The following is a 26,432-nucleotide window of genomic DNA, read 5'->3' as shown; positions in this document are numbered from 1 at the left end:
CATGATTCTTTTTATTCAGCACAGTACACAGCTGGCTTTCTGGGCTGTGAGTGCACACTGCCGGCTCATGTTGAGCTTCTTGTCAACAGCACTCCTAAGTCCTTCTCCTCAGGGCTGCTCCGAATCTATTCCCTACCCAGCCTCTACTTGAGCTTGGGATTGCCCTGGCCCAGGCACAGAACCTTGCACTTGGTCTTGATGAACTTCATGTGGTTTGTGCTGGCCCTCCTCTCGAGCCTGTCAAGGTACCTCTGGATGGCATACCTTCCCTCCAGCATATCAACCACACCACAGAGCTTGGTCATCTCCCCTATTCTCCTGCTCCTATAAAACTGCATATGAATTTTAAATCAACTATAATTTCTATATAAAAATAGATGTGTTGAAATTTTAGTAGCTACACCAGAATAAAACATATTCTATTACTCCATTAGACAGTCTGAAAATCACTGTAATACACCCAGCCTTGAAGTTCAAGACCTGTTGTCAAATGCCAGGACAGTCAAAATTCAAAATCAGATTGGCAGAGGAAGGGAACACAACTTAGTTGCTTGCTTTCTCCTTATTAATCATTGTGGAACGTTAGTCACTGTTAAAATGTAGCAGTAATGTTTTTTCTTTTGACAAAATTCTAAGCAAAAGTCAAAACCAAACCAAAATTACTTTTGCTAGTTTGTTGAGTCCTGGCACTCACTCAGCTGAAGAAAAACAGGTTATCAAATCTCATGCCTTGGCTTCATCAAGCTCAAAATATGTTGTTTTTTTTTTTTCAGTAACTAAACCCTTTCCTGAATAATAACCCTGAATATCCTGACTAGCTAAAACAACCTGGAAGGCTCAGCTGCCTCACTGCTGTGAAGATCAGCTGTATGCTCCAGCAGCTCTGTGCTCAACTTCATGGTCACAGGCCCCAGAAAATGCATCCAGCTTCTTGAACCAGAAACTGCTTGCAGGAATAACTAGAATTCCAAATAAGACATGCACAATGCCATAAAATCCTTTATCAAAGAACTGTGAATCTCCGTAAAACACTCATTTATTTAAGTTACTGTTTTCTGTACTTTTGTCACATTGCATTGTCCTGTGATTCAGAAGTGATAGAAAACTGGTACAGTGGTGCAGTTTGGATCTAGTGTGAGAACAATGCTGATAACACACCAATGTTTTCAGTTGTTGCTAAGTAATTCTTACCCCAGTCAAGGACTTTCCAGTCTCATGCTCTGTCCGTGAGGAGGGGCACAAGAAGCTGGGAAGTAGAGACAGGACACCTCACCCAAACTAGCCAAAGAGGTATTCCATACTACAGCACATCATACCCAATATATAAACTGAGGGGAGTCACATGGAAGGGACTGGTCACCGCTCGGGTTGGGTTGAGGATCGGTCAGTGGTTGGTGAGCAATTGTATCATGCATCACCTGGGTTTCTCGGGGTTTGTTTTTCTCTCTCTTTTTCCTATTTTTTATTGTTATTATTCTATTTTACGTTATTCCAATTATTAATATGTTCTTATCTCAACCCCTGATTTTTACCTTTTTCCAATTCTCCTTCCCATCCCACTAGGGGTAGAGGAGGTGAGGAATAAGTGAGCAGCTACATGTTACTTAGTTGCTGGCTGGTTTTAAACCACAACATACATTTAAGGCAACACAAATGAACACATGAAACAATGATGATGTTACTAACTTTGAAATATTCACTGCTCTTTTATCATAAGCAGGCATCATGATTAACAATTTTTGTCTGAAACAGGAAATACAGCACACCTCCAAAACCAACACAGCGTCAGCGATTTTACTGCTATATACTACAGTGATCACATGATTCTTTTCATAAAACCGAAAGCTTTACATCTGAATTTTCAATCTCATTATTCCCTGGAAAATATATTATACCACAAGTACTTTGCAACTTTCACAGAGTTGCTTTCTCTATTGGATGTTTAAGTTTGTGCCATATTATTCAGTTATTCAGCTTCTATTAAAAATATTAACCAAAAAAAATATCATGGTAAATAGTGCGCTTTTTACAATTCATAGCAAAATCTTTTGACTTTTTCTCTCTTTTAAAAATCACTTTCTTTTACAGACTGGCTCATTTATGTAAGGCTAGAAAATCAATGTCTTTCATCCCAAAGTTTGTCCAAGGGAAGAGTCAGAAAAGGAGCATGATCCTGCAACCACCATTCTTTTTTTTTATCCTTCTGACTCCTGTTCAGAAGTGCTGCAAAAAAAATAGCTTACTTTTAAAGTCCACATTAAAGCTGAACAACCATGGGTTTTCAACACTGCGAAACTAGATTTCAACAAGACTTTCAAGCGTTGAAAGAAATAATAACTCATCATTACACATTTTAATGAATTATATGAAAAGGACATTTTCTCTGAACAACTTTTGAACATTAGGTCAAAATGCATACTGCATCTTTTTCAGTTGACTGAAAGTGCATGTTAGAGTATTATATTTGCACTAAACAGCCTAGGCTGCTTTTTTTCCCCCTATCTTAAAGATATCAATGTGATCATAAGATACTAGCGACTTCTCAGTTTTAATTCTATAGACTATTTTTGCCTCCAATATTTGTCTTTTATCAAAATATGAATGTATGCTCTGTATTTATGAAATTGTTGCTCTCTGTATACTCTTAATAGAAATAATACTGCCAAGAAGAATGACATTGTTCAAATACCTCCTGTACAAAAAGGAAAGAGCAAAAATTATTCCAAAAGGAACAACAGTTAAAAGAAAATATGTTCAAGTGTTTTCTCCTCTGGTAGGCCCAGAGGCACTGTGCATGTTCTCATTATATACAGGTTATGATTCAGTGTACTTACAGCACAAAGGAAAAACATATTTCAGCTGTACAGTGTACATTAAATGCACATCACATGCCCCAGATCTTCAGCAGATCCCACTGCTGCTGATACAAATTTGAAGCAGCTCCATCACTTCAGTCCTGATCTCTCTTTTTAGTCCTTTTGTATTGATCAGGTGGTAAAGAGTAGCCATATATCTGACTTAAAACAGTTACTGAGACTTCATCAATTCCCATGAGGAGAAGGAGGGCTGTAACCTATGTGGCACAGAGCTCATAAGTCTAGCCTCCTACAAGGACCTTGCTCGCTAATTCTGGTGGAGAGATGGCACTTCTGAACTGCTTTGATTGACACCAAGTATTAAAACTGGTATCAGCCACAAGTATAGCAAGGAAAGTAAAACCTTTTGCTTTGAGATTCCCACCCCTCTGCCAACATTTAAAGAACTAGCACTAGAGAAGAGCAAGAAGCACAGGGTTGACTCCAGATTACTCCAGGCTTGCCACTGATGTCTCCGAGACAGTAACTCTACCCCAACATTGTTTTAAGATGAAACACTAACATGCATTGAAATTATAGGATACTAGAATTACGCAGAACATATTAAAATACTAAATGTATCTGTTAAGACTGTAGAAATTTTGTAACAATATTAAGCAGATAATCCATAAAAGACTTTAGAACTTAGTTGTCCTGGCTTGTTATTTGTCAAATTTTCAAAAAATATAATGTTTTAGCTCACTGCAATAATTTAATTTACTTCTTCTGCACTTTACTTAAATTCAAATAAGGGCCCAGTCAATATGCAATCCAGAAATGACATTAAACTTTTGGGGTTTTTTTTAGTCATTGAACAGCTAAGTAAAACAAAGACTGAAACGTCATGGAACTAAGTGTGGTTTCATGCAATTTATCTGTCCTTAAGTGTCTTGCATTCCAGAGACCTTATCTGTAAGATTTTTTTATGATTCAGTTCTTGAACTGCCTACATCAGTTGCCAACATGAAAGCAAACTACTGAGCAGCTGACTCAAAAAATTTATTGTTCCTCTTGAACAAGTTAAACAGTTGCTAGTATGTGGGTTTTGTTTGTTTGTGGTGCAATACCTGGACATCTATACAGCTTTCTTGCCTGTGCAATATCTCCTTTACTTAGACGAGTACGCTGGCCAATGGCAGGTCGTATACCATTATCATCACGGGAAGGGAGAATGGTATCCAGAAACATGCCCCTAAAAAAAATAAAAATAAAAATAGACCCCAAAACCCCCTATCAGGTTTCTGTCATAAAACTGAGTTTTATGAATGTATAATGCTATTTTGTAAATCTAAAGTTTACATCTGGCATAAATAAGACGGTAAAACTTTAAACACAGAAAACGTCATAGAAATTCCACAGGTTGGGAAATTTTACGCAAAGTTATCAAAAAAGAATCTTCTTTCAGTACATAATTAACACATCAGCTTTTATATTTCTGTTAGACAACAGGAGGGAAATCTCTTTCTATTGTTAAGACTGGACATGAGGAAAATTTTTCACAATGAGAGCAACCAGCCACTGGAATAATCTCCCCAGCGAAGTGGTGGATTCCCTAACACTGGGCACTTTTAAAGTCTGGCTGGACAGGGTGCTGGGACCTCTATTCATGCATTGCCTAGAAAGACTGGACCAGATAATCCTTGAGGTCTCTTTCAATCTGCTATTCTAAGATTCTTTGCTTGAAGACTACACAGGAAAAAAGCACTGCTGTTAAGCTGTCACTATATTGAAAAGAATTAATCATAAAATTATAGAATAAATACATACATTAGGCCCTATCACAGAATTCTTAATCACAGAGTTACTATTCCTTATAAAGGTTTTAAGGGAAGTCTTCAAATCTGAATTACACATGTAAAGAGAGCAAAAGTTAGGGACATTTGCCAGTCTTTGTTCTGATCAAGGGCTCTAGTTTCTCATGCTGTGCCAGTGAGGAGGGGCACGAGAAGCTGTGAGGGAGCGGAGCCAGAACAGCTGACCTGAACTAGCCAAAGGGATATTCCATTGCACAGAACAACATGCTCAGTACATAAACTGGGGGGAGTTGGCTGGGAGGGGTTAATTACTGTTTGGGGATGGGATGGGCAACAGTCAGTGTTTGGTGAGCAATTTTATTGTGCATCACTTGTTTTTCTTGTGGTTTATTCCTCTCTTTGCTTTTCCTTACTATTATTATTATTGATGCTATTATTATATTTCACTTTATTTCACTTATTAAACTGTTCTTATCTCAACCTGATGGTTTTACCTTCTTCTGATTCTCCTCCCCATCTCACAGGGAAGGGGGGAGTTGAGCGAGTGGCAGCTTGGTACTTAGTTGTGAATTGGGCTTAAACCAGCACACCACCGATTTTTAGTACAACCTGAAACTGATGCTATTCATACTTAAAGAAAACAACCAACTAACCAACCAACCAATCCTCCCTTAAATGACTTAGCACTTTAATAAGGGAATAATCTGTTACACTTTTAATAACACATGAACAGCATCACTGTGCATGACTAGAATTTTACGATGTTTTGTGAGTTCTACTACTTATCTGGGTGAATAAAGTCTAACAAACAGCTGGCAATATGCCATAGTGAGCATGACTTATGTGTTCAAGATAAATCGGTGCAAATCAGCATGTGACCTCAAGGGTTTGCTGGTTGGTTTTAAACAGTATGAAGTAACAACCTCTTGTACCTTGGGGCAAGGCATGCCTACTCATGGCACTATCAGTTTTTGCCAGCTTGAAAGTGGTGAGATCAGGGCCCACAAATTAAATTATCTTGATGTTGTCATTGCCCTAGGACTCTGGGGGGGTTCCATCTTATTTAATTACTCTATTTTATATAGATTAGTATAATCTCTTCCTTAAGGTAATGGCATCTGTACCTGGATTAAGCAATGAGACTAATATCTAGCTCATGCTGCTCATTCCCTTACACATAATTCACCCTGGAAGAGCATGTTGAATACATCCTTTGGTAAGATTTTTACTTTTTTTTTTTTAATAATATCATTTATATTTAGGTGAACAAGCTCAAAGCATTTGCAAAGGCTGGTGAGATTTCTGGTGGTCTTCAGTTTACTTCAGAGTCTTAGACTGTCTAGTATTTTTTACCTTCAAATGCATAAATTGGATGAAAAAAGCTAAGGATATATCTTTTAAAACTAGCAAATTTTGTTAGGTTTGGTCTTTTTTGCCTTTTTTTTTTCCTTTTAGGTTTCTTTTAATTTACATTTCTCTGGTATTTTTAGAAAGTAATCAGGTGAACTGCAACTTGGTATGAAATGTAACAGAAGGCCAGGTGAAAGACTCCACCTTCACTTCTCCAGAGTAGGGCTAGCCTATGTGAGCAGCTCATTCTATAGCTCCAACCATGCAGAGTTTCAGATGAAGCCCCATGTGAGGTACTATGGAACAGAGAATGGATCAGCCTGCAACAGGCCAGAGCAAAGCCAGCAGAACTCTTTATTATATGGGTTGGATGACAGTAATAGTCTGTACAAACAATAGAGAAGAAATCCTCAACCATTTCAATTATTTGGTTTTTCTGAATTCAACTTTTTGTTGAGACAATAAGAAAGTATTAGCAGGAAACGATGTTTCCAGACTATCTTGTCTTAAAATCTAAAAAAACTGAAGCAAGATCAAAAGGCTCCTTTGAAACTGAACAGAAACAAAATGTGTTTAAAGATATAATTAGATTATTCTGACTTAAAATAAACAAGCTGTCCTTTGACTGCTCTAAGAATACGATATCACACGGGATAGTTTAAGCAATTTCAGGATACTTAAAAAGCATAGTTCTTAGCATTCACAGACAGGAATAGAATTAAAAGTCAAAAGGTATAACCTGAGACTCCAACCTTGAGAAGGTGTTCCTGGCATAGTGCATTATGCTGTCAAAGTCATAAGGTTCCCCAAGGGAGTTCACCTCTCCAGGCTCCATCTTCAAGAAGTTGTATTCTTGACCTATGAATGATTGATAATTGAAAGTTTGTTTAATATCTTCTTTTTGTACAGATAACACCAAGCAACGAAGATCCTAATCTAATAATTCATTAATCATTCATAAATCTTATCCATTTGGGAGTAACTGTGTGATTTTATTAGCCAGACATGTCTTCTGAAATACACATCAAATTTCCATATTTGGCATTTAGAAAGACTATTGTCATTCATCTAACCTATGTAAAGGCCCAACACATTATATTGTGCTTCACACAGAATCCATAAAATTTGCTGACTTTGTTCTTAATTCCAGAAAGAAATTTCTTTTGACAGCAGAATCTGGAAGAGCCCTCTTCACTGTAGACTCATTAGACTGGATATTAAATTAAAGAGACTTTGCTATAGCAAAGGCTACTCTCTGAGCCCCCATATAATACAAACACTACAAAGTCATATATTCAAGAGTCAGCTGTTGCAATTTAACAACAGCAGAAGAATTATACTTAGTTCATAATTCCAGACCAGAAAATCTTTGTCCTAATCACTGTAGTGAGAGATGCAAAGAACCGCTTACTCCAATTCATATTCCCATTCATATCCTGCAAAATTCTGCAGTGGGACTAACATGATTAACCAACATAATTTGCATAACAACAGAATCCAAATGTATTGTGGTCATGACTTCCTGATCCCATTTAGTGATCCTCAAACTCAGGCCGCACCACAAGAGGTGGTTAAATCCAGAAACTAGAGAGACAACTGAAAGGAGAGAACAGGAGGCTGAGTATGGCACTCCAGCTGATTTTCCCCACCACAGAAAAATGCATTTATAGCATCTACACAAGTCAATGACACATAGAGAACAGAAGGAAGGCTTGAATGCACATGTCCTTTCAGGACATCTGAGACTTGTGGGAGTGTGTGTCAACTGTGAGTCACCTTCCAAGTCCTAGTTGTGGTGGCAAAGATTTATTGCATCTCATGTCTATTTTGTTTTAAAACATTTTCTATAGGAACAGACAAATACTCCAAGCTATCATTGGGCAATTTCTGATTTCACTCCTTCTCGTGCAGAGAATTTTCGTAAGTCAGAAACAGTATTTCATAAAGACCATGCACGTTTATGAACATTGAAAATGAACATGCTAGGTTGTTTCCCATCTTGCTCACACAACAAAAATATGGGCACAGCAGCTAGACTGACAAAGAGATGAGTCACACTTTAAAGTTCTTACGTTCCTCAGATGCTTTATCTCAGCAGCACCTAAGCCACTGGGTAAAGCTGCAAGCTCTATAAGCAACAAGTAATGTAGAAACCATAGGAACACCACCCATCTTTGTTACAGATTCAAAGTCCTCAGCTTACCTTTCAGGTCTAAACCTCTTGGGCAACTAGAAAGCTATTGATATGTTTGTACTTATAATTCAGTAAAGACTAAGAAAGAAAAGCCCTTTCTCAAGCACAGAAATGTGACTTTTAAAGGTGTTCCTTCAAAGTTTTGAGCATGATTACTATTTCTCTCCTTCTAGCCAGTACGACTTAATGCCTTGCTACTTGGCCAGATCATTAGAAAAGACAGTATTTTAGTCTCAGTATTTCATTTATAATCAGCTGAGAACAGTCTAGCTAAGAGGAATAGCAGGCAGACATGCTCATTTGCTGTTCAGTTAATTTCTGCTATTCAGCACTCAGATTTAAGGGAGTTGAGCAGATGAAGGAAACACCAAAATTAAACAGGTTTGGTTGGGCTGTTCCCCCACACACAATAAAAGCCCCCACCATAATTATCAGAATATCTCACCAGGCTGGATGTTTTCTCTAATGATGGTGACATGGTCATCACGGTCTGGTCGTGTATGTTCGTGCCAAAAACCTATCACATGACCCAACTCATGGACAACTATACCAAATTTATCACAGTTCTTGCCAATAGATATAGCCTGAGGGCCATTTCCCCTTCGACCCACATAAGAACAGCACCTGTAATTAAAACACAAACACAGATGACAGTTTCCATACATGCGTCTACAAACCCTATAAGAAATTTTTAAAACATGAGAAAATATTATATTAAAAAAATCATCATGCAGAGGGAAGCAGAAAGAATAAGTAAAGACAAGGTTTCTTCTGTGCCATACCTCACAGCTTGACAACACTCACCAGACTCTTGGCTCACTCAGATCTGATAAATTTGCTTTATTTTGAACGGAAAAGTCACCCTACTTCATTAGTTCCATCTATAAAGGGTGCAGAAGTGATGCAAGTAGTCCTTTAAAATACTAAATTTGCATGCAGTTGAAAATATAGATGGAAGGCATGCTGAATGGGATGCGATGGCACTTTGAAAACCCTTTCCATTTCTTTTTATTTCTCTAACTATGGTTGATGTACAATATCTTTTGCAAAAACAATATGAGGCTGAATGCTCTGAATACATGCAAAACATTTTTTGACCCCACTCCTGTTTTCTTGCAATAGGAACCTCAGTCCCAGAAAGTTGTATTTGCGCAACAAAAAAAAAAAACAACACAAACAACCCCCAAAAAACCCTGCTTCACAACTGCTCTCATGTTTCATTCCTGTTTCACTGTACTTCCATGATTCCAATGTAAACTTATGGAACAGAGATGCCTTTTTCAGCATTCACACTGTCAGCATTTATCCAAGATGTCTGCTTTTTTGGTTAGGAAAAAAAAAGTCTGCTGACTCTGCAAGCAAAAGGAGAGAAAGGAGAGTAAAGCATATCCTGCCAAAATGGAAGACAACTTCAGGTTTCACAGGCTGATTCATTGTCACCTCTAAAGATTTAAATATTTCATGACTTCATTATATTCCCTAGTAAAACCCTGATTTCCCGTATCTGCTCTGTAAATTCTGCAGTCTGTCATGTGGAATGTAATTTTACTGAGCAGATTACATCCTCCTTTTTCCCCTTTAAAAACAAACAAACCAACCAAACAAAACAATACAAAACCCCACATTTTCGGAGGCAACATTTCCACAGCACAATATATTTGGTCCTTGAGGAGTGTGGAAAATGATGCTAGTGTGGAAAATGATCCCATCCTCCATATGCCTCTGTGGGCAATAAAAGAAGAGCAGCTATGGGAACAATACTGATAGCAGATGAAATTCTACAGCCATCATTGGCCTGCATTTCAGGTTTTATGGTGGCAAAGAGACTTTTAATTTTTGTGTGTCTGTCCTGGTTGGTCTCCTTCATTGATTTTTGTTAGTCTAGTACAACTAGAGTTTTAAAATATGACTATTAGAGAAGTACAGCCATGGAATTTCAGCTCACGATTCCTGTTCTTAGTAAAGCATACACTGGCTTTGCACTAATGGTTAAAATCAAGGAAAGATACACCAAAAAACTATAGTAATATCTTAAAATTATAAAGGCTACACAAGTTACTTTATAGAAGAATGTATAACAGCAGCCTAGGAGGGTTGTACCAAGAATTCTGAAGCTTGAAAATACTGTTCAGAAAAATTATTGTTTACATTACAATCATTCCTTGCTCTCTCAACTGCTTCCCAAGTATTCCACACTCAAAACAAGTTAACTGATTTCTTTGTGCTTTGGTTAGTTCCAAGGATAGGTACAAATCACCTTTTTAGGTCAAAGTATTGAATTAGGCTCAGTGCTTCAGCTAGAGTTGTGCAATGCCATGTTTAATTAATTTCTTAAGGTTTCTTCCCTTGATAGCTCACTTCAAGGCAGGTAAATGAAAACAATGGCAATTTAGACTCCCTGTTATAACTCTGTGCTATTGTCAAGGTTGCAGGTTTAAGTACTACTGTCACAGAACACAGTAAAAAAAAAAACTGTGTATTGGTCTGTGTATTTCCCTCACTCTACATAAACACAAAATTACTACTTATAATATTTATGATATAGAAATATTACCATGAACACTGATATAAATAACAGTAATGGGAAAAAATACCTTAAGATGTGCCCTAAAATACAGCGTAAGTGATGTAAAGGAGCAACAGATGGCAGAAATAAGATTAAAATATACATTTAGAACAGTTACACCATTTTATCTTATGATGCCACAGTGGATTTCACCTTTGCACCTGACACGCTGACATGGTTTTGCCTGATATATTTTCAGACTGCATGTTTGTAGAATAAATATTATGACTACACGTGAATATGTAAACATAATTCAAGCACTACAGATATTTTCAAGATCAATTTTACCTGGGTTTTTATCTTCCAGTAGTCACTGAACTATTTGAATATGTGTCTATTGTGCAATAAGGAAACTATCATAGTTCATACACTCTCTTAGTCACTTGTGCTCACCCAAGTGAGAAAATAGTTTGGAATCTTAAGAAGGTTGGCATGTTTTGTTGATTTTTTTAAACCCTCCCTCACAGTGTTATTTACTGTCCCATCCATTTAGAGAGGGAATGCTGGAGTACACACTTAGAGCAAAAGGCAGAATTTTCTGTAACTCTTCATTCAGAAAAGTTCATTTATTTAAAAAACCATTAAAGATCTTCTCAGTATAGAATTCCCAATTCACTGTCATAGACATTATGTACACTGAATAAGTTTATCAGAGTTCCTAGGTCCCAGACTTCAAATCTTTTAGAAAACACTGCATTCTATCTTTGAACACTCTGAAGCAAGGAGGATGTGGCATTTGCCTTAGCTGTCTAAAGGAAACCATGGTAGAAAACATAAGAATCAATCAAATTAAGCAATCCACATTCTGGTCAGCATGTCATCTTTTTCATATTAGAGTTCCATTTAGTCTATCATCTGGTCCCTCCACCCAACATCTGCAAAGCCGATGAGAGCACATGCCATCACTTCTTTGTGGGTCATTGATAAAGACTAAACAGGACAGGTCCCAGGATAGGCCTTTGTGATACTACACTTTCAGTAACAGTGTGAGTCCAAGCTTTTAACCACAATCCAAGCCCAACTACACATCCAATTTTAACTTATCTAGTTTTCCTTTCATCTATAGCCCTGAAAAATATACCTTGGGGATAACTTCAAAACCTTTATGATGTGAATACAACACATAATAGCAGTGCAAGAAAGATTGATAAGAATAAAGTTAGGATAACCATGCAATATTACGAAAAAGCAGAACAGACTCTTTAGTTTAAAACAGTTTAAAAACATCTGCTCAGTCTTCCCGTTTACCACTGCTTGGAAACGCTATAAAGAAATATTGCAATGCAGAACTAAAGAACATTAAGCATTATTTATAGCTTAAAGCAAATCAATACGTTATTAAGACTGTAGGTTGTAGAATACCTAATACAATTTCATTAGTTTGAACATGCTTGTATTATTGATTTTATGTATGGTATATGCTTCAACTCCATCCTAGGTGAAATCCAGACAGCTAGCAAAGACATATTTGGTGGCTTAAAAATTCCATAGATTGTCAATATAAGTGACACTTTGGAGACAACTAGAGAAGAAGGAAAAACTGGAAAATACAGTACCCTCTGCAATGTCTCCAGCTCTGCTTTTACTGACACTATTCACAGCAAGGGAAAAAAAACAAACAACAAAACAACAAAATTTTAACTACAGCCTCTCTCTTCCTGTCCTTTTTACTTCGTTTGGACCAAAAGAGGATTTAACCTTTTAAGACTGTGCCCTGTGTCTTGGAAAAGGTCAGGCAATAGCTATGCAATAATAGCAGAACAACAAAATGTCTACTATAACACATAAAGCTCTTAAGACAATTTGGTTTTATAAGAAAACATGGTAAATAACCAGTTTACCAAATACAAGTAACAATATCAAAAAGTTGCTTGTTTACTCAAAACCAGAGGTTCTTATGATCACCTCTGAAAGTTTTTAGTGGTTTTTCACAGATGATAAGATTTTTAGGTGCTTACAAAAATAATTTCACATTTTACTATTATAGTCATGAAAATACCAAGAGAAGGTGAGCATTTCAGTGACATATTTGAAAGATGTTTTCTTTTCAGAAGAAAAAAAATTAAATGCAACCTTTTACATAATATTTCCCTAGGTTGTCTAATACTGAACACCTAAACCCCAACACAGTCAGAGTTATTTTAATACTGGCCTACTCCTAAAAACAAGCAGTCAGATGAGTATGGTAATTCCTTTAACACTGGTTACTTGACAGATTTCAAGTACTTCCCAGCAATTATACACAAATTCATTGAGTATTTCTTTCCTTGCTGAAGAAAATCAACATTAACATTAACAAAATAGCAGCAGTGCACACTCATAGAGTCCTTAGGATTTGCTGGGGTGAAAGTCATGTCAAGCACACCAGATTCATTCAGTTAATCTAGAATATTCTGATCACTTCCACAATTGCACCCAGTCAAAATGTAAAGAACAATAAATTAATACATCTATGGTATAAATTATTTCATAATATCATGGGTTTGACCGCAGGTGTGTTTGGCAAAAGACCAAGACCTCTCTGTGCTGTATAAGCACCTGTCTTTCCCTTTAAATTGAGTCAACTGGCAGCTTTTAAAGCTCCTCATCTCTTTAATCTTTATTGCACCAGACAGCAGTTGGAGACAGTAACTATTTATGAATCTCTAATTCCACTTAATCAGTCTAGCTGATCAATGATGGCAAGCAAAGAGAAAAAAAAAATGACAGAAAATGAAGTGACTGGAACAATACACTCTTTTAAGTAATACTATTTCGCAGCTACTGTCAAAAATACTCTTAAATTAATATGAAAGAAGAAAGAATTGGGTAGGGTCAATGTAGTACTTTTTTAACAGCTGCACTCTTCAGAATGTAATAATATAAAAGAATCCTCATAAATCATAACATCAGCTTTCCATGGCACTGACTGCATGAAGCTGTGGAAAACTACAGAACTTCATAAACATACTAGGGCTGCATATCATCACCTACATGTTACTCAATGCAAGAGAAAGAAGTTCATAGAATTCTTCCAAAAATCTCACTGAAGAACCTGATTTTTTTTTTTCTTGGCAAAAAAAAAACAACACCTCTCAGTCACAAGTTTAACTCATTCCGCAAAAAGGAGGTATCAGCTATGACCTGGCTTGATGAATTTACTTATTTTTCAGGGATCAATGCAATCATGGTTACTAAAAGTCCCAATTCACTGCTCTAAGAAAACCTGTTGTGTTGGCAGAAGCAGCTACTGCTTCTTCACCTGCTCAATGGGGATGACCACCTCAACACTACATAAAGAAGAGCCAACTGAATCCACCCCTCAGTCAACAGCTGCCTATCCTAGTGTATTAACATAAATCACCACTCACTGAGTTTATGTTAATGCACTGGGTTTTGGCAACCGATTACCTGTGCCTCCGCCACACCCATCCTGCAGGCCATGCCACCACCAGCAGAGAAGCTGTGCCAACTGCTGTAGGCAGGAAGAGCGCCAGCTGCTTGAGTTAATTACCACCTGAGAACGAGTCAGCCCACCTGTATTTAGCACAACCCTGAATTTCTTCTCATTCCATAAAAGTGATTGAGCACCTTTTATAACATGTAATCCTTCTTAAAGCTAAAGAATGCTGCAAAACTGTACCTCAGGCAATAACTTTACCTGTTTCACCAACTTAAAAAGCTTGCCTGTAATGTCTATTTAATACACCATTAAGCTCAAAACAGCATTAAAAGATTCAGAAGCTGTTTAGTCTACATGTTTGGGGAAGAACATGACAGATATTTGACTTTTCTGTATCTCGGACAGCTTTGTCAAACACCCATGTGAGTGGATACAGTAACGATTGTAATAAGTCATCTAAAGTTTGTCATAAAAAGTACTTCAGTCTTTAGTACTTAAGAGAACAAAAATTTCCCCAAAGTCAGATCAAAAGCATGCTGAGATGCCAGTGCAATATGACTGATTGCTCTTTTTTTTTTATTTCACTGTATAAAAAAAAAGAAGCTTGATCTTGTACTCAGTAATATTTATTAAGACTAGAGGTCAACCCAGCTTGCTGCCCCCTTTTTGGCTTTGCATAGAGATGTATATTGACTGTGTCTTCAGGCACTTCCTATCTAACAGCAAGAAACATAAGGGTAGAGAAGAAGTAGTGAACAAAAAGTGTTTTGAACCTCTTCACAGATCAGTTTTATTTGCCCTGATCAACTAGCTGCATAAATATTTGCTGTAATAGATATTAATGCTTTGGTAGAAGAATCATAAACACTAATATCTTAACATTGTATTCTTATTCTCACATCTGCAGCTAACGGGTACAAATGAGTATGAGTAATTATGAAATTTCAAACTACCAACTGTTTCAGCTGTACTAAGAAACAGTACTTCAATAAGTAACCATTCTCAAAATCAGGTTAAATAAACAAGACATGTTGACAAATAATTATAGATTTAGACTGCAACAAATCAAATTATTCTGATGTGAAAAGGGATCCAGCTGTAAAGTTTTAGGCAGTTTTCCACACAAGCTTCCAATAAGTAAAATAGAGAACCCTAATAGAAAGGGGTGGTTATAAAGATGCCTGGAATATTATATGAAGTGAAGACAGAGAAGACGCTCTTTAAACTTGCAGTATGAAAAAACAGCATGAAGACAAGCCTGGAACTGATAATAACTTTAAAAGGTAAGAGATCTGAAAAGGGAAACACAGAATTTTTTGGTGTTCTGAGACACCACATGCAAAGCATGGCACATGATGGAACCAGTGGTGGGGTATCAGTGCTGTGGAAAGAATTCTGGCTTTTCTCACTGAAGAATTTGGAGTCACATCCCAATAGACCACAAGTCAAATGTGGCAGCTGTTGAGAAACAGGGAGGCATCATGCTTAGGTACCCAAGTGGAAAGAGAGACTACAGGATCTATGAATTAACTCTAGCACTGGCTTAGCAGAGGTAGTGGTCCTTCTGAACAAACATGCTCTAGTTTTAGGTCCTCAATTTCAAGGAAGATGTGGACTAGCTGGAAAGAATCCCAAAGAGAATAACTATGTGATCAAAGGCCTAAAAAACACAATTTACCAGGAAAGATTAAATTAATTAGGTGTTTTCTATTCTAAAAGAAAAAGAAACTGAGACTGGACATAATAACAGTCTCAAAGTATGTAATAGATACCTTTGAAAAAGAAAGAGGAATAATTTATTTTCTATGGCCATGGTGAGCAGGAAAAGCTAAAGTTGCAGCAAGAAATATCTGGTTTAGCTATGACCAAAAATACTGCCTCAACTTCCTACATTTCTTATTTTAAGGACAGTGAAGCAATACATTTCCTAACAAGCCACGAAGTATTCATTTTTTGCGGGTTTTAGAAACAAATTGGACAAGCATGTATCAGCAGTAACTTAGGTATAGCTGTTTGTCTTAAGAATACATTAGACACCTTTCTGAGATCCTTTCACAGTTCTATGTGACTACGGTAATCAGAACATCTCTCATTCATTTCTGATATATGAACATTTAAGAGTATTTCAAACACGCTTTTTCATCACTGCCCTTCTGGGATGAGCTTCCCATGAACTGCTGCAAGAAGTAATGTATTACACTCCTTGAAAATATCCTTAATGTTTCAAAGGCTCAATCACACTTCACTTGCTAGTGTACTAATGCTGTTATCTGAGACATTTTCAGATCTTGCCACCTGAATTTCTACATATATGACTGCATCCACTTGCTGTTTCATTAAATGTGTTATGTTTTGACTCTGTGCTCTTTGGGGCAAGGTTTATAATTTAGTTTTTAATTTGAACAGTGCTAAGTACAATAAAGTCTCCCTCATCTGTGAACGTTAGCTGCCATGGTACTGGAAACAATAATGACACAATGTGCTAACAAACCAACACAGCAGGGTGCTATGGGAAAGAACCAAGATTAATTTCAATACGACTGGCCATGCAGCAGAAAGTGTTTGCAGATGGTTTGGTGTCACTTTTGTCTGGGCTCTTTCCATGGAAAATCCTGCATCAGCACTGTATGCCGATGGTTAGTGCACAATGGCTCCTATTCACCCAGAGAAGATACATTCTTATTTATCTGGCTCTTTGTGAAATGGCTTATGGATTCAGGACCCCCCAAAAAGTCATTCAACTGACCTTTCTGTTTAGCCTGATTTTTTTTTTCATCACTGGTAGACTATTCATATAGCCACATTCTACTTTGTTTTTATTTCTAACTTGTTACAGCCTTTGTAAATTATTTGTAATTTGTGAAGTACCCATGAATAAAACAACATCAACTGTAAAAGATAATGGTGACTTTGAAAGTAGACACCGAGTATTGGTTATAAGCCAGCCTTCACCCTAAAGTGACTTGATTGCATGACGCATCAACCAGCCTAAGGAACAATGCTTTGGCTGGAGAGATTTTCCATCATTTGACTTTGGGCACTTTGAAGCTGTTTACTTTTCACAAAACCAAGACCTCTGTAGATATCCCCATACTTCTCTTTCTAGAGTGCCTGAGACCACTTACATCTTTCACATTCCATTTAAATTCACATTGCTTTCTACCTCTGTGAGTGAAAGGGAACCATCACAATTATTCTCCACTTTCCATTTCTACCAAAATCCCATATCTACCAGAATCACTGTATCTAGAAATAGACAAAAGAGGTGTAACGTCAGAAAGTTGCTATTCGCACTGAACCTACAGCCAAGCAGAACACGTATCATTTAAATGCAGTAACTCTTCATTTGCCTGTGAAATACATATTCACTTTTAACTTCAAAGCTGACAAACATGCCAAAATGTTGAAAGCACGTATGTTACCATACATACACACTTACCCACACGGTCTGTATGTAAATACAATATAACTTTCTTCATCGCTTCGTTCAATAAACGTAACACACGTGTACTTTTCCCAGTGCCGCATAGCCTGTTTGAACATGGCGCGCTGGGTGCCTAGAAGAATAATTGTATGAGATAAGAGACTTTTCTAACCGTGTCTTGTTCCTTAAAATCAGATTTCAATACTAGAAATATAAGCCTGGAAGAAGGCACTGGATCATGAAGGCCTGTGTCCCAGCAGTCCCATGTACTGCCAGATTACAATTAAAGGGATACCAGACCATCAGCTTGTCATAATGTATCTGCTTCCAAGGGGACCAAAACTACCTGACACACTCTAGGAAACATAAAAACTCTAATTAAAAGCACATTTATGTTACACCAGAGGAAGACAGCACAATACAGTGTTGCTTATGTGCTTGTATTAGCATATTTGCTAAGCAATTTCCTAGATGAAATTATGAAGTGGGCCACTTGAAAAAAAAAAAAGAAAGAAAAGGAAAATAATTGAGGATCTCTGGATCCTGACTATCTAGCTAGAAGATAAAAAAAAAAAATAAAAAATGCAATCTGGAGACCAGTTTAACCTAAGCCATGCAAACAGGCACACCAGACAAGTCATTTCATTTAAATAACACTGTCTTGACCAAGGACCACCCTGCACTTCTTTACATCAAGGTCCTTCAGAAATCAACTGATCCACCAAAAGGTGTAAATTAATTTGGTACAATACTAAGCATACCTAGATATTGTTTTAAAAAATGAGAAACACATTCAGAAACAATCAAAAATACATGCTAGATCCAGAAGCAGGCAGGCCAGCTCTCACCATAAAACACAAAGCCAGTAATTATACAGTACTTCAGATAGTATAGGAATGTAATTTCATTGAGTAACAAAAGACAAGGCTTATTAACATAGAGGCAGCACCTGAGAATATAGCTGTATTGCTTGTGAGCTGGAAATACACAAACTTTACAATTTGGCATGAATATGCTAGCAGAAATGCATCCACCTTGCAAGCTTTGCATGTTACAAAAGATGCATGTTACAACACACTATAATTAAAACAAACACACTTTTTTAAACTGAAAAAAAAAAACAAAACCTCTAAGTGCATAAAACTAGCAAGTTCAAATCATATCAGATCCTAAAAATTAAAGGTTATTTCATCCCATCTTGCCCTTTTCTTTTATCTTTAAGCAATGTTTTCCACGCTTTAGAATTTATCTTTCATTATGAAAAAGGTAAAATGTTTGATATGATACGCTTCATTTAGTTTCCTACCACTATTTCAGAAGATGGTAATCCTAATGCAAAGGTCACATTTGGTATAGTACTATGTAAATACCCAAAATAAAAGTCTGAATGTAGCTGTCAGTTTGAAATGAATGACACTGGTTTCTCCATATACACAGGCATTCAGTGTGTGAGCATTACACGTTTCTTTTGATTTCCTTTATTACTGCACTCAGTAAATATTATTTATCTTTTCCCAGCCATCTTTGCTTCTCTCCCTCCCTTTTTGTTTTAAGTTAACTCTTACATCCACGTTGATATTGATCCATTTACATTTTTCAGGGTTAACAAATGTTTTAAACTTTTTCTACAATTTTCTGCTAAGGACTACATTTATTTTGCAGTCAGTCTTTGTTCTTGTCATATATAATGTCTGTGTGTACCCATCCGAAAACCAAACCGAGGAATAACAAAATACATTTGAGTCAGTTTGTTGAGTGAAATCATTCTAGCAGAACACGTCACACAAGTTAAATTAGTTATATTCTTGTGCTAAATATCCTGCACTTGTTAAAAAACAGATTTCATGACATTCTGTTACTTTGTTGAAAACAAACATGCTATGAGAAATATTAGGCAAAGAAAAAGAGCCTTCCCGTTCTGAAACATAGTTATACATTTTTATTATGTAGCTTGCCTTTGGGAACAACTTTTTGAAGTATGACTAATATGTTCAGAACAGATGTATTTCAGGCCTGATCCAACAGGAACCCTTCTACTGACTTCCACAGCATGACTTTACCAAAAAATCATTAACAAAAAAAAAAGAAAAAGAAAAAAAGGCAATTAAAAAAAAAAATCATATTCTTTCTTCCCATCCAAAGCACAAAGCTTACCAGTGAAATTTCCACCTATTACATATGGAATGACACCCCCTGGCCATATTCTTTCTGTTCGTGATGTAGCAGCTCTGGGAAATCTGCTTTTCTCATTTTTCCCTGAGAATTTTACAGTAGTTCTTCCTTTAGATGTATTATTTTGCTCAAAGCCTGTAATGATAATTAAAACACTGAATGAGATCATAGACACAAGAAAAAAGGAACAGTTATTATCCAGAAGGTTAAAGTCAGATTATTTCTTTATGCCCTTTAAAAGTAGGAGACTGCTGTTATGCAACAGCCTATCATTACTTGGTTTTCTGAGACATGCTCAAAATGAAGAGCCTAAGTCTTTTTGTTTTCTCCAACATACCTACAGTAACTATTTGCATCTACATTTAACCACTTGAAGGTATATTACATAATTTCATCTAAATTTTCTTATTTAATAATAGGGTTTTTTTGTTTGTGGGTTTTTTTTTGTTTTGCGTTTCGTTAATCACACTCCCTGTGTTAGGCTTGGTTTGTTTGTTTAGGTTTTTTTTATGTTTTTAATTTGGGTTTTTTCAGCAAAGGAGGAAAGACTTTGGTCAGAACCAAAATAATCAAGGCATTCGCTGTCTCCATTTTTATTGCAAGATCTGGAAAAAGCAAGTGTGTGATCACCCTTAAAGCACTTGACAGAAAGAATTTCTTAAAGTAGCAGACAGGCTTTTATTGTCAGGAATTACAAGCAAAAAGAATCTCAATTATTTGCAAAGTTGTATACATACAGAAAAAGTCAGAGGGTCATTTCTTTCTCCAAGTTCCAGCATCTGAAGCTATTACCTCTAGATACATTTTCAGATGAAAGACTTTCGTTTTACAACACTACAGGATGCAAATACAATTTTTTCATAAATGAGCTTTGGGAATGCTATGAATAACTATTTTACTCATGGCTGGAATTTCTTCACAAGACTAAATTATGTCTTCTATTTTCAGAGGTGTTACCATCATTCATCCCATTACAAATCTTTCTCAAATCTGCTGAAACTTAACTGTGACAAAGAAAGGATGAGGATAGTGAGACAAGGATTTGTACACCACAACAGGTGTTTCTTCTAAAGCAATTCAGAAGGGCAGCTGATTAAAACAGATCACTTGAAAGCCAATCAACAAATCCTACTCAGTGGGGTTCAAGTCTTATTCCTCATTGAAGAATACACCTTCCCTCTATGAGTATCCCCTGTGATAGCAGCTCTTCCTAACTGTTAATAGCTATGTCAGAATGAAGGAGGATTCCAGGCAGGGTCATGGTATGGTATCCTGGCATAGCCTCAGGGCTGGGAGAGTAGAAAAAGGAAGAAAGGGAAGAAGCTACAGAAGAAGGCAGGGAGAAAGCTCTTGGTACACAGAAGGAAAGTCTGCCTTCGTAACAGCTAACACATAAGTTATTACAGGAATGATATTGAACATTTCAGGGTTTAAATAAAACTCAGGTAAAGCAAATAACTTACCCTTGTCATTAAATAAGTATGTCAATGAGAATTACACAACAGTCTACAACACAAGTAAAAACTTCAGAGAACTATTCTTACACTTAATATACAGTCATTACTGAACTGTATAACATGTTAATATATATGTTTTACTGTTCAAAATTTTTTTTTTAAACTAGAAGAAATGTATGCCAAATTGCATGCAAAAGATGACAAGTATTTATACAATACTAAAATTGCAATTATCTTAAAAAGAATGAAGATTCTATACCAGAGCACATATACAAAGTCAGTTACTGTGCTCTGGCTAATCTTGCAAAATATGCACTGATGCATTTAGGCATAATGTGGTGTGATTATAATGGAGTTCCATAGTTTTTCCTATTTGAGGTTGAAGTTTCATGACATTGAAGTGATATCTCCTCGCATCAAATATGGTGAGTAAATTCAGCCAGTATTACTGGGGATCCCACTTATATAGGCAGCTGAATTCAGCTGCGTTCATACTAACAAGTTTATGACTAGTATAAAAATGTGTTTGTCCACCGCCATAAATGCTTCAAACACAATCTGAATTATCAGAATGCCTCAACTGGGTCCAGGAAAAATACTGATAAAATTAGCAGCTATGCAGCATAGCCTACCTGTGCTGAAAAGACATTGTACTGATATCAGTAGAACTGATAACTATGAACACAGCTATTGAAAAAGGCTAAGTAATTTTTGAGATTTAAAACTGCATATTTTAGCTTCCAGATTTGATGCTGGAAATAAATCTCTAAGAAACTGCAACAAAGAGCTAATCATTATTATTCCTGTGCTATTTATCTTATAGTTTGTTTATGCCAATAGTAATACGGCTTTAAAGTGTTAAAGTACTATCATCATTAATGTTCATGATACATTATCACATCAGGCAAACTGCTAATTTAAACAGTGACAATACCAGAGCCAAATCTTCTTATCCTGTCTATAAGCTGATAGAGGGCACCTCTTTTTTTTGACTTTCCATGCTCTCCAAAGCCACCTTTAAAAAGAAAAGGAAAAAACAAAAAGCATTTTACAAAAGTTAAAACGATGGAATCTTACACCTACATCACCTATATAGCCTGGAGAGATTAGAAAGTACCCCATAAAAACTTCGATGTATCTTAAAGGAAGTTTAACATTCTTCAATGATTCACATACAAATTCTTCTTGACAATGAAATAAAGATACATTTTTAGCTGAAAACTTTCTAATATGCATTCCAGAATGTAAGCCAATACATCTTTGCTATTCAGACTAGTCATGACAATTACATCATCTAATTATTATTTGGAGCTTTTTTCTTCCTGGTGACCTTGACATCCTCAGAGCTATATTGATTGACAGCTAAAAGGCTTACTCTCACAGAAATTTTCTGAATGCATGCCATAATCTTCTCATTTCAAGGGAGGTGAAAGAGGGAAAGCAAACACCCAAAATTTCATCTGAAAAAAAACAACAAAACTGAAACAAGCTTAATATGGCTGATTTTGTCATGAAAGCTTTAGTTTTCTTTCTTTGCAAAGAGATGTCAATGTATTCTAAAGGCTTTGAAACATTACATGCTGGTGTATATTGCAGTAAGACGTTGTAGGCATATATATGTCTGTCATTTCAGCCATCAATAAGCAAGAAAAACTAAGCTACTGAACATCTACCATGCCATTTACAGAAATGCAACACATCCCTAGGTTTACTGCATACATTTGATGCATCCGCCACATAGCCCCTTCACAGAAAATCCTTTTGTGGCTGCAAGTGATTTTGTAAACACCAGCAAAACAGAAGAAAGGATAATGCTGCACTAGTCAATAAATCATTCCGAATTGTTCAGAAAGTTTTGTGATTTTATGAAGTTTGTAATAGGCTGTATTCACTATCTGTTACAGGACAAGAGATTTTTCAGGCTACTTTACAACAGCAAAAGTAAAATGATAGAAATTAAAGGACCATTGAAACCTGCAACTGCCACTAAAAAGACCTTTCCCAACTTCCCATAAAAGCTGCCAATATATATATATATATATCGAGAATATATTTATCAAACAGCAACTAGAAATTATATTACAGATGAGAAAATTCCATATAAGGCAAGTTAGTTAGTGTGGCTGCTCAGTGAATAACAATGTGCCTAATTATTTGGATTACACTGTCACATAGTTGCTTGGCTCCCTTGAGAAAAATTTTCCAAATTTTTTAAAGCATTTTATATAGATGAGGTAATAGTTCAACACATTCCTTGCCAACAAGTTACATGGTAACTATAATATACACCACAGAGTACATAACAATTCCATCCCTTGTATTGATCATCAATAACGCAATTGTCTCTCATTTTAACATTCATCTTATTAGAAAAGGCATATAGCTAAAGATTCCAAATTAATTCTAAAATATCCCTAAAAGCATCAATTGTCAGATGTAATAGAAAAAAAAAGACAAAGAATCCATTATTTACTTAAAGAAACTATTGCCTTATAATTATTTCTAGAAAAAATTATTAAACTAGCATTACTGTGTTAACACAGCCTGCGTAGTCTATTTAGTGAAAAACTAAAGAAAAAAAAGTATCCCACATAACTAATCTTTCTTATATGAATAATATGCAGCCTTGCCAAAACACAGTCTAAAAAAAATTTTTTAAGCAAAATCAATCACATTCGCTGCATCTTCTCACAGTTCAGGCAGGAAAAAGAGGATACTTTTGGCAGTTTGGAATGATAATACACACAAGAATCTTATCAGCTTTATTGTTGTGTCTGTTTACAGTGATTATGCCTATTGCTCAGAAGAAAGGACAAATAAAATGACAGAGCCACACTCTGAGAAGCTTACAGACTAAGTATCTGACCCTGCAGATCTAGGCAGATAATCCTCACCAAACGGAGTGTCAGCTAATGTGAATCAGAACCTGATAGCGTCAGGATTTTAATTAGTAGTTGCAATGAAAAATGCAACTCTGTAGCTTCATCCTGATGGTTTACACCCAAGCATCTAACTCTTCTACCTGGTGTCACCTGTACTTTGTGAAGGTCAACAAGAGAAACTGTTAAGAAATCAAGCTTGTACTTAATTGTCATTGTGTCTGTAACTGAGGTAAAATATTAATTTATCTTCTATTCTTCTATTTTACAGACATTTTATGTCTATACCTAATATTAACTAGTCAGTTGTTGACAATTTAGTCTCTTGGAAGTTAAAAGGAAAAAAGCACCCTAGGCTGTGCAGTTTGCAAAACCCAGCTAAATTCCTTGTTAATGCAACAAAATGACATAAATTTAGAAAAATAATTACATATATAAAGTGTAAAATTGAGGTTTCGAATCCTGTTTTTAGAAAAATCAAGACCGTTGAGGGTTCACTGAATGCTATTACAAAATTATTAATTTCAGCAGAGTTTGTTCTACAAAGTCGAGTCCCAGTGACCACTGCAGTTGCATTGATTCTCCTTGTCCAATAAAGGTAGAAAAATTTGATCCAACTGCATTAGTAATCCTTAATAGGGTGACTCAATATCCCGAATGGGATACTGTCTACAGGAAAAATAATTCACAAATCTCAGACAGGTAAGGAAAGAATATAAAATAACAGAATATTAAATATTCTTTCAGTTGCAACTGACAAAGAAATAACTGTGCAGTTAAAAAGAATAAAAAATATAGAAAAGCAAGAAGGAAAAAGAAAGTCAGCAGGCCAAAGAAATCACTTGACTGCATCCATTTTAAGGGGAAATGACCGACCTTGCTCTCTACATTTTGTCAGCAAAACTAGTGCCTGAAATATCTTTGAAGCCAATTAAAGCTATTTTTGGGGGGGAAAGTGAGGCAGGGAAACCACTGACTCCATTAACATTTTTCAATCCAGTCCTGACCTAGGAATGATCAAAGGTGTTCCTGCCTTGAAAACACAATTGGCTTGAAAATTTATTTTATCTCCCTTTAAAGTTGTTATAAAAAATAGTCTAATCATGACTTCTAACTAGGAAGAGTAAAAATATTTTAAATATATCGATATTGAATGGTTAACATTTTTTTTTCCTTTGTTCTCAAAAATTCCTTTCTGCTTATTCCTCAAGGTGATCCCATTTCCACATATCAGGAATCAAGTTAATAGTACTTCAGGAACACATAAAACATGCTTAATAGAAAATAAATTTCAATTATGCATTTAAACATCTAATGGCATTTTTGCCCAAACTTTTCGTAAGTAACTTGGCTTTTCCAGAACCATAAGCTGAAAGTTTACCAGTTATGAATGTACAAATCAGTGACACAAATCAGATATTTGTTTTTTAGACAAGGCAAATTCTAGCAAGAATGACGTTATTGTGTTGCTTCTAAATCTGGGTACAGGTCTGAATGGAGCTGAAAAAATAGCTAAAGGAAGAGTTGTAATCCAAGATTCTCAGGATCGCCTCCAGGAATTCACATATGCTCTCTATAGGGCACTCAGGCACTGTGATCGGGAACTTTTAGCAATGAAAGCAAAGCTTTGTACAATTTCCTTTCCCACACAAACACCTGCAGAGAGGAGTGGCCTTATGGTTCCTACCAGCTTCTGCTCTTCAGTTCAATGTGATATTATTAATCAGAAATGCAAGAATAAAATCAAAATTTTAGCTTCTTTCTTTCCCCATAAAGCAAAAATATATTCTCTTTAAAGTAAAAACTAGTACCCAAAACATTATACTGACTTTCTACATTTAAAAGAGAGATTGCTTTCTATGCAGAAGTAAGTATCAGGAAAAACAAGTTAAAACAAGCTTGAAATATCATACCTGTGTTATGGCCAAGTCTTTCGTTGGAGTGCTGCGTAAGATCAATCGTCCTGTCAATTTGAAAGATTTTTAAGTCTTCATCATCTAAGGCAATATCTCCCCAAAAGACAGCTTTAAATAAAAAAGAGCTCAATTTAATTAAAGAATTTATTTAGACAATAAAACTAATCTGAAGACTATAATGCCATGTTGGGAAAATGTACAAAAATTATATATTAGTATCACGTATATTTGCTTACTGATCTGTATTTTTACACAAAGAAATAAAACTACCCAGCAAAAGACAAATGATTGGTTTTGGTATTCACCTAAACTCTTACAGCCTTTTTAGTTTCTTTACACATTGCCTGGATGCAATTATTTAAATGTAATGTCGATCTCATGAAAAAATTGCAGCATGTGTTGTTTTCTGTAAGTAAATATAACAAAGCATAAAAGACACTGAAATATGTTAAGATTTGAACTATGATCAAATACATATAAGGG

General features: G+C 36.0%; 1 protein-coding gene across 3 annotated transcripts in view; it reads right to left on the bottom strand.

The window, feature by feature from the left end:
* The window catches only part of TLL1 (tolloid like 1), a 128,986-nt gene that overhangs the window by 46,052 nt on the left and 56,502 nt on the right, over positions 1 to 26,432 (bottom strand). For 2 of the 3 annotated variants that reach the window (XR_008973476.1, XM_057419050.1), the window contains exons 2-8: positions 25,947 to 26,057; positions 22,089 to 22,169; positions 19,680 to 19,832; positions 17,541 to 17,658; positions 8,599 to 8,777; positions 6,712 to 6,817; positions 3,923 to 4,047 (exon numbers count right to left, since the gene is read on the bottom strand). Coding sequence is in view for 2 of the 3 variants with exons in the window: in XM_057419050.1 (XP_057275033.1) it covers positions 3,923 to 4,047; positions 6,712 to 6,817; positions 8,599 to 8,777; positions 17,541 to 17,658; positions 19,680 to 19,832; positions 22,089 to 22,169; positions 25,947 to 26,057 (873 nt within the window). In the remaining variant the exon portion in view is untranslated. The remainder of the gene's footprint in view (positions 1 to 3,922; positions 4,048 to 6,711; positions 6,818 to 8,598; positions 8,778 to 17,540; positions 17,659 to 19,679; positions 19,833 to 22,088; positions 22,170 to 25,946; positions 26,058 to 26,432) is intronic. The other variant, XM_057419051.1, reaches the window with a different exon arrangement.

The sequence above is a fragment of the Pezoporus wallicus genome, unplaced genomic scaffold, assembly GCF_028554395.1.
Source record: "Pezoporus wallicus isolate ANWC-B61680 ecotype Strahan unplaced genomic scaffold, APGP_CSIRO_Pwel_v1 contig_2384, whole genome shotgun sequence".
NCBI classification, from domain to species: Eukaryota; Metazoa; Chordata; class Aves; order Psittaciformes; family Psittacidae; genus Pezoporus; species Pezoporus wallicus.
The sequence above is the reverse complement of the archived record's forward strand: the minus strand, read 5'-3'. Positions and strand labels throughout refer to the sequence as shown.